Genomic DNA, 9021 nt, shown 5'->3' with positions numbered 1-9021 from the left:
GCGGGACAGGCCACGCCCACCAGCCACATCCTGCCCCCTGGTGGTCCTGCCCCTCATCCCAGCACCACTCCTCATTCTACCAGTAGCCCCGCCCCTCACCCCAGCCACGCCCCTCCCTGCCACCTCCCCCTGTCGGCTCCGCCCCTCACCCCACCCCTGACTAGCAGCCCCGCCCCCACACAGGCCCCGCCCCTCAGCCGACCACGCCCCTCACCTGTCGGCTCCGCCCCTCACCCCACCCTTGCCAGCTGGCTCCGCCCCTAAGCCGACCACGCCCCTCCCTGCCACCTTCCCCTGTCGGCCCCGCCCCTCACGCCGGCCCCGCCCCGCCCCTCACGCAGGGCTGAGGAGCTCGGGAAGAAGCCGGGCACGCCGGGCACGCCGGGCTCGCACGACCTGGAGACGGCGCTGCGGCGACTGTCGCTGCGGCGGGAGAACCTGCTGTCGGAGCGGCGCTTCTTCGAGGAGGAGCAGGAGCGGAAGCTGCGGCGGCTGGCCGAGGGGCCGCCCTCGCCCTCCGGGAGCCTGGCCTCGCTGGGCGCGCTCACCGCCGGCTCCGCCATGTCCTTCGGCAGCCGCTGCTTCCTGCCCGAGAAGCTGCAGATCGTCAAGCCGCTGGAAGGTGACCGCGGCGGGCGGGCGGGCGGGCGGACCCCGGGGTGCGGGCACCCGCCGCCCTCTCCCTCCCAGGCCCCAGAGGCCGGGCAGACCTTTAAATGGCTCTCCGAGCATGCGCAGAGAGCGCGCGTTCTGATTGGAGGAGCGCGGGGCGGGGCGGGGCCTCGCGCCCCGTGGGAACCGGGGGCGGGGCGATGGGCGGGGCCAGCTCGCTGCTCTCCCGCTGCTGCCTCCTTCCCTTCGCTCTTCCTTTCCACTCTTCCTTCCTTCCTTGTGCTGTTCCTTCCTTTCTTCCTTCCACTGTCCCTCCCTTCCTCTATTTCTTTCTCCTTTCTCTATCTTTTCTTTCCTTCATTGCTTTTTTCCTTCATTGATTCCTTCTTTCCCTTCTTCCTTTCCTTTTTTCTTTTTCTTTCCTTTCTTTCTCCGTTCATTCATTTCTTCCTTTTTCTTTCTCCTTCCTTATTTCCTCTTCTTCCTTTCTCTATCTTTTCTTTCCTTCATTGCTTTTTTCCTTCATTGATTCCTTCCTTCTTTCCCTTCTTCCTTTCCTTTTTCCTTCCTTTCTTTCTCTTTCTCCGTTCATTCATTTCTTCCTTTTTCTTTCTCCTTCCTTATTTCCTCCTCTTTCTTTCTTCCTCGCTCCTTCTTTCCTTCCTTTTTTCTTTCTCCTTCCATTTTTTTCTCTCTCTTCCTTTCTCCTTCCTTCTCTTTCCCATTCATTTTTGTCTCTCTCTTTGGGTATATAAACTTCTCCCTGTGCTCACAGCCAGTGCTGTCAGGAGCTACCCTGTTCACTGCCCCTGGCCGTCACGGCTCTGTCGTTTCTGTCTCTGAGCCTGAGAACCTATACGTGTTTGAGATGGTTGTTCACAATTCTGCATTGCCCTTTTCCATGCAAAAGAATACTGCGAGTCTGCACTTTGCAAATGTGTGTGTGTGTGTGTGTGTGTGTGTGTGTGTGTGTGGTGCCCGCCCTCAGCCTCGGTCTCACCCGCTTCCTTTTTGTGGTCCGCTGATTTGTGGCAGCCGGACGGGTGTTGCGCTGGGGCCTTTAAACAACGCTGGCAGCCTCATGTCTCCATCTGACCTCGCAAGATTTCCACAGGACAAGGACAGACAGCACATTCCAATTACAAAGAGAGATGCTGGTCTTACAAAAAAGAAAAAAAAAGCAGCCAGGCACCTGTGGCTCACACCTGTCAGCTGCTCAGGAGGCTGAGAGCTGAGGATCGAGATTCAAAGTCAGAATAGCTCATGAGACTCTGATCTCCAATGAACCACCAGAAAACCTGAAGTGGAGCCTTGGCTCACGTGGTCGAGGTGCTCTCCTTAAGCAAAAGAAGCTCCAAGATGGTGCCCAGGACCTGAGTTCAGACCTAGGAGATTCTCTGTCTTTGTCTCTCTTCTCTCTCTTACAGAGACATAGCATAGTATAGTATTCATTTAATTTAAAAGAAGTGTGTGGGGGGAAAACAGCTCCCCAGCTCCCCCTCCTGGCGGGGCAGGGTATAGCAGTCGGCCTTGCTGGCCAGATGACCCTGGCCTGCAGTGCCCCCGTGCATGCAATGTCAGGATTCACCCACCCGAGGGTGCTTCTGAGGGGTCCGGGCCACTGCTCACCCCCCCTGCATTTTCTCTCCTCCCCCCCTCCTCCTCTGGCAGGTTCTGCCACTCTGCACCACTGGCAGCAGCTGGCACAGCCTCACCTCGGGGGCATCCTCGACCCCCGGCCCGGGGTGGTCACCAAGGGCTTCCGGACACTGGACGTGGACCTGGTTGAGGTGTACAGCCTGAACGACCTGGAGGAAGACGACACAGGTGACCACCTGCCCCTCCGGGGCCCAGCTACCTCCACGCCCGCCCAGCGCCGCCCCGAGGCCTCAGGTGAGGAGAGGCCCTGGACCCCCGCGCCCCTGGCCGGCGGCCGAAGCTACCCCCGCCGGCCTCAGGCGTCCTCCGAGGAGCTGCGGGAGCCGACCGCCGCGCAGGAGGAGGAGGAGGAGGAGGAGGGGTCTGGTGAGGGCCCCCCCACGAGCCCTGTCCACTTTACCCACTCCCAGGAGCAGCGGCCTGGGCCATTCTCTCTTCTCTCTTCTGTCACAGTGGTGCTCTTGTCCCGTCGCTTCTGTCCGTGTCCCTGTGCGCCCCGCGTGGGGAGTGCTTGCGTGTCCACTGTGCAGCTCTGATCGGTTGTTCTTTTTTTGTTTTGGGGTTTGCTTGTTGGTGTAGGCCACACATGCAGCCCCAACTTCTTCTCTCTCGTCTCCTCTTGGAGGTGCGGGGGCCCCACAGAGCCCCAACGCTGGGACACAGGAGAGAGGCTGCTAAAAATGAGCAAAACAAGAGTAGGTCCAGCCAGGTGCTGGTGGTTCACACCGATGTCATCCTAGCTACTCAGGAGGCTGAGGGCTGGAGGATCACAGTTCGAGGCCAGCCCCAGCAGGAAACGCTGTGAGACTCATGTCTGACAAACAACTCAAACCAGAGGTGGCGCTGTGGCTCAAGTGGTAGAGCACCAGCCTCGAGCAAAAGCAGGTCAGGGACAGCGCCCAGGCCCTGAGTTCACACCCCAGGATTGGCAAAAATAAAGAAGTCTGAGATCTTAAAGATTGCCGTTCCAAGCCAACCCCGGGCAGAGAACGAAAAAAAAAAACAAACCACAAAAAAAAATCTATGAGACTATTTTCCTCCCAATTTTGACCACCACCACCACCCAGCAAAAAGGCTGGCCTGGAGGCATGGCTTAAGTGGTGAAGGCACCGGGCCTCCCTTGGCTAAGCAAAGCCAGCCAGCCAGAGAAAGAGCAGGGCATCCTGGGAGTTGGAAACCGGGCCATGACACAGAAGGGCTGAAGTGAGCACCCCAGGCAAGGGGGTGGCAGCCTGGAGGGGTGGTGACGAGGGGGGGGCAGTGGTAAAGGCCAAGGAGCTCTTGGCCCTCCGTGTCCCCTTCCGCTCACCATGTCCGTGTTCATTTCTCCCAAGGGAGCGCCCCGCAGCCACCACCCGGCCGCCACCCAAGGTGACCTGTGGAGAGCCTGTGCAGGCACGCGTCCGTCCCGCCCATCCTCTCTAAGCGCCATTGATCTGCGAAAGCTGTCGATCTTGGCAAACTGGTGGTGGTGGTGGTGGTGGTGAACTTGTGATCGGGTGAACTTGTGATTTTTTTTTAGCAGCCTCCTCTTCTCCCCCACCCTGCCCCAGCCCTCTGGGGTCAGATGGGCAACTGATCTGTGGTGCAATCAGGGGACTCGAACACCTCATGGAGACAAGCGGTGTGTGTGTGTGTGTGTGTGTGTGTGTGTGTGTGTGTGTTGTAATCTTCACCTTGGGTTTCAAGGACTTTTTTTTAACATCTAGCCTGGCTTTGTATTTTTTTCTTTTAATTTTTTTTTTTTTAATGTCCATCTCTCTGCTAACCGTGGTGTCCTTGTGGATTTCCATTCAGTCTCTCTCCGGGGGGTCTGTCCCATCCATCTCTCTCTCTCTGCCTTTTCCAAATTAACTCCCATCATTCCTGTTTATTGGGGGCGGGGAGGGGGGAACGCTTCTTTGGGGGCTCCTCTGTTGCTTTTGTTTCTAGATCCTTCCTGCAGTCAGAAAATCATGATTGTATAGTTCGCTTTATCTTATAGTTTTTTTTTGTTTTTTTTTTTTATTTCCCGATTTTCCTCCAGAATTTTCTCTCGTTCACCATCCCATGTCCCAAAAGCCATTGTGTTCTTATTTGGGAAATACCAGGATTCATAAAGGCTGTTTTGTTTTTGTTTTTTTTGTGTGTGTGTGTGTTGCTGTTTTCCACATGGTCCTTCCCCAATGGCTAAGTATTTGTTTGTACAAGCCACCCGTCCAGGGGCCAGGGCCTATGCCACTATTATTATTATTTTCTGGTTTTTCCACCCTGCCTTCAATTTATGTCTCTACATTATTCTTATTCTTATCATTATTATAGTTATTGAGTAGTTGTACAGTTGGGCTACAATCCCTTCTTGGTCTGTGTCACCCTCTTCCTTCCTTCCTTCCCCCTTGTCTGCTTCCTACCCTCGTTTTACAAACTTCATTTCTCCTTGACATTCTCATATATTTGTTGTTGTATCTCTTAGTTCTTGGTTAGTGCTCTTTTTTTTTTCCCTTTTTCCTTTTGTTTTTTAAAATCCAACCCAAGAGGGAAAATTCACCAATAAAGAGCTAGAAGGTTCTAGCTCGCAGCCTTTGAATCCCCCTGGCCTCTGGAAAAAAAATCCTCATCTGTTTTCTGATTGTTCTGGAAAGTCTCTCTCTGGGAGTTGAACTAGCTGCTGGGGTGGGGTGGGGGCCAGCTCCTCATTGCCCTTTCCTTGTGCATGCTTGTAGATGCCACATTGTTGTTCTTTCTCTTCCTTCTTCTTTTTCTTTCCCCCCACGATGCTGGTTGAGTTCTGAATGGATGCCTCCCTCCCTCAGTGATCGTGATGTCTCCTGTAGATCCCTGTCCTCTGCGGGCTCCCCAGTTCACTCCCGCACGCACGCCTCACTCGGCCGTTAGCCACAGGAACAACAACCACCATCTGTGGGGTGTCTGGGGGTGGGGTGGGGCGGCCACTCGGTGCCCATCTCCCCAGCTCCCTTCGAAGGCTGAGAGCTGGAGAGCACGGTTCAAAGCCAGGGCCCTGGGGCAGGAAAGTCCTCCAGATGCTTTTACGTGTCTCCCCCCCCAAAAATAACCCTCCCAAACCAAACCAAAACTTGGAAGTGGAGGCGGTGTGGCTCAAGTGGAGCCAGAAAGCACGATTAAACTAAAGAAAAAAAGAATGGCCAAGCAAGAGCTGCAAGGCCTGTGTGCAGCCTCAGTTCTCACCCCAGAAGAGAGAGAAACACTTAAATATTTACAAATGGAGGCGGTCGTCCATGCTGCCATCTTGATTTCTGTAGAAATCAGCCATTCTGAACATGGCGAAACAGCAGCCGAGGGGGACAGAGTCTAGACTGGGGAGATTCAGGGATCAGACTCGATGCTGCTCCTGAGCTGTGGCCACCCAAGGGGACCCCCCCCCCCAGTCTAAACCCTCACCGGGTTGTTGTTGTTCTGAGGTACTGTGGTCACCGCCTTCTGCCATGGTAATGACAGGCATGGTAGTGGAACCAGCTAATCCCGGAATTCCCCCCCTTTCTGCCCCTGCCTTCCAGGAGCCAAATACCTCCCTCGCCCACCGCCTGGCCCTGGGCAACATTTTGGCAACGCATTTGCCAGTGGGGAAAAAAAAAAAAACTGATAACAAAACAAAGCGTACTGGGCGCCCTCGGCCCACTCCTGCCATTGTCACTACTGCAGGAGGCTGAGATCTAGAGGATCGCAGTTCAAAGCCAGCTCGGGCAGAAAAGTTCCCCAGGAGACTCTTATCTCCCAGGAACCACCCAAAAGCCCGAAGTGGAGATGTGGCTTAAGTGGTAGAGCGCCAGCCTTGAGCCCAGAGAGGCTCAAGGACAGGGCCTAGGTCCTGAGTTCAAGCCCCAATATTACTGACAAACATAAAAAGAAAAGAGAAAGAGAAATGAAAAAATGGCCCGAGAAGCAGCTCTGTCCAACCTGTGTGCAGGAATGCTGGGGAACTGTTTACCCAGAATGGTAAATTTACCTGCCCAATCCTGAGCTGGAGCCACTACTGCCCCCCTCCCCAAATTAACCCACTAATGAGCAACGTCTGATCTGGATTGGGTGGAAAGCTGAGCTCCCTTCCCCCACACACCTGGTGCCCCTCAAAATGTGTTTTATTTCTGGCCAGATACCGGTAGCCACTTAGGAGGCTGAGATTTGGAGGATCACAGTTCGAGGCCAGCCCAGGCAGAAAAGTCCCCATGGGACTCTTCTCGCCCATGAACCACTCAAAAATCGGAAGTGGCACCATGGCTCAACATGGTAGAGTGCCACCCTTGAGCACAAAGAAGCCCAAGGACAGTGCCCAGGCCCTGAGTTCAAGCCCCAGGACTGACAAATTAAAAAGAAACAGCACATTTTACTTTTGAGAGACTGCCTTCCACCCAGGACAGTTCAGATCGCACCTTCCTTGCCCACCTCCAGCTAACAAGGCTCGCCTCTTTGCCTCTTGCATCTGGGAGGGTGGGGGGGGGCTGTGCTGGAATTGAGGGTTGTTTTGCTCGTGGTTTACTTGGATGCAAGGAATATGTTTTATTTCCCCCCTCCCCTACCCTGCCCTCCTCCCCGAATCTAGCGCACCACCCCGGGAAATGCATGTCACAGACCAACTCCACCTTCACCTTCACCACCTGCCGTATCCTGCACCCTTCTGATGAGCTCACACGGGTCACACCAAGGTAAGGGACAGCCCTCCCCTCCCGAGGGTGGGCGGCGCCGCGGGGCACGGCCCTCTCCGCGGGAAGTGTGGTCCTGTGGTGGAGAGATCCCAGTTGAAAGGCACATTTAAAAAGAAGAAGCCAACTCCAAGCCGGGCACCAGCGGCTCACGCCTGTCATCCCAGCTCCTCAGGAGGCTGAGATCCGGAGGATCGTGGTACAAGGCCAGCCCAGGGCAGAAAAGTCTGTGACACTCTGATCTCCAGTGACACACCAGAAAACCAGAAGTAGTGCTGTGGTTCAAGGGGTAGTAGAGCACCAGCCTTGAGTGAAAGAGCTCAGGGACAGCACCTAGGCCCCAAGTTCAAGCCCCAGGAATGGCATGAATTAAAAAAAGAAAGAACAAAACAATGAAGCCAGGTGCTGGTGGCTCACACCTGTCATCCCAGCTACTCAGGAGGCTGAGATCTAGAGGATCGCTGGTTCAAAGCCAGCCTTGAGCAGGAAAGTCTGTGAGACTCTTATCTCCAATGAACCACAGGATAATTAGAAGTGGTGCTGTGGCTCAAAGCTGTAGAATGTTAGCCTTGAACAAAAAAGAGGGACAGCACACAAGCCCCAGCAGGACCAACAACCGCAAAAACAAAGGAGACCCTAGCAAGAATTGAGGTGATGCAAAGTGTAGGAAGTAGAGTTCACACCCCACCCCCAGAACCCCTTAAACGATGAACTGATTCTCCGCAGGCCATGGGAGGAGGTCGCCGCAGCAGCCCCTGCCCCGTTGAGCTGAGAGGACGCACAGGGCAGAAAGAAAGGCTAAAGCCCACAGGCAAGGCAGTGAGCGGGTTGGGAGGCGGGGGTGAGCCGCCTGCCCACCTGCCCGCCGAGCCCTGGCAGGGGCGTCCAGAAGGATCTGTGTGTGTTGCACGTGTGGCCGCCACTAACCCAGGGACTCCAGCTTCTGTGTGTCTCTGTGGCCGTGCCCCGAGCCCCCTAACTATTGATTGATCCCCCAACTTATCTGAACCCCATGACCCACCCCAGACGAAGCCAAGAGCTTGGGCCAATGACCTAAAGACCTCCCCTAACTTACCTGAACTCTTAAACCCCACAACCAACCCCAGATGAAGCCAAGAACTTGGGCCAATGACCTAAAGACCTCCCCTAACTTACCTGAACTCTTATTTAAACTCCACTATCCACCCAAGACAAAGCCAGCTCTGAGACAAAGCCAAGAGCTTGGGCCAATGACCTAAAGGCCTCCCCTACTGTATCCCCCACAACCCACCCCAGACGAAGCCAAGAGGTTGGGCCAATGGCCTAAAGGCCTCCCCTGTATCCCTATCTTCATCTCGAGTCCTGCCGTCCCCCTCCCCTGGCTTATATCTGGGAAAGGGAGATGCTGTTAATTTTTGTTTTAAATAACAGGCCCAGCCCCTCTATTTCGGGGGTGATGGGGCCCCCGAAAATCACACAGGCCTCAGGCTGCCCTCAGATCTCCCTATCTGGGGACCAGAAAATTCAATTCCAGCCTTGACTGAGATGGGAGCTGAAGTTTTAGCCAAGGGAACAGGAAGAGAGAATGGGGGGGGGGCGGGCTGGCCAGCCAGGCAGGATGATTCAGTCTAGAACTTTCTGCCTCTTGCCACAGTGACCGTGGTCGGCCCGTGTCCGTTTCCACGTCGTGGTGTGTTTGGTTTTCTTTAACCCTGGCGGCTGCTGTGACTAGTTTTCACTGTGTTCCCGGCTGTGTGCTCCCTTCCCTGGTCCCAAGCTTGTGTGGTTTGACCCACGGATGGGGGTGGGGGTCAGCCCCTGTGTGGGGGACCCCCCCCCGTGCTTGCTGTGGAATGGACTGTCCACCCCCCGGCCCCAGGGTGGGGGTCCCCCTTGTCTGGTCACTGCAGACCCCTGCTCAGAGTGGAGCCTCTGTAGCAGGTGCTCAGGTCAGGGGGTTCCCCTCCCCTCCATCCTCCTCCGCCCCTCCTCTCCCCCACCCCCTTTTGTATAGTCCTGGCCCTTGAACTCTGGGCCTGGGCGCTGTCCCTCAGCTCTTCAGCTCAAGGCGAGCGCTCTACCACTTGAGCCACAGCGCCACTTCTGGTTTTCT

The 9021-nt window shown here is 55.5% G+C and overlaps 1 protein-coding gene across 1 annotated transcript in view; it reads left to right on the top strand.

Moving 5' to 3' along the window:
• The window catches only part of Trak1 (trafficking protein, kinesin binding 1), a 29316-nt gene extending 22388 nt beyond the window's left edge, over positions 1-6928 (top strand). The window contains exons 13-15 of the mRNA XM_013030240.1: positions 2284-2637; positions 3606-3642; positions 6830-6928. Coding sequence (XP_012885694.1) covers positions 2284-2637; positions 3606-3642; positions 6830-6908 — 470 coding nt within the window. The 3' untranslated portion in view covers positions 6909-6928. The remainder of the gene's footprint in view (positions 1-2283; positions 2638-3605; positions 3643-6829) is intronic.
• Positions 6929-9021: the final 2093 nt, after the last annotated feature.

Source organism: Dipodomys ordii, unplaced genomic scaffold (genome assembly GCF_000151885.1).
Source record: "Dipodomys ordii isolate 6190 unplaced genomic scaffold, Dord_2.0 Scaffold128, whole genome shotgun sequence".
In the NCBI taxonomy this organism is placed as follows: Eukaryota; Metazoa; Chordata; class Mammalia; order Rodentia; family Heteromyidae; genus Dipodomys; species Dipodomys ordii.
This window is presented reverse-complemented; position numbering and strand designations above follow the sequence as displayed.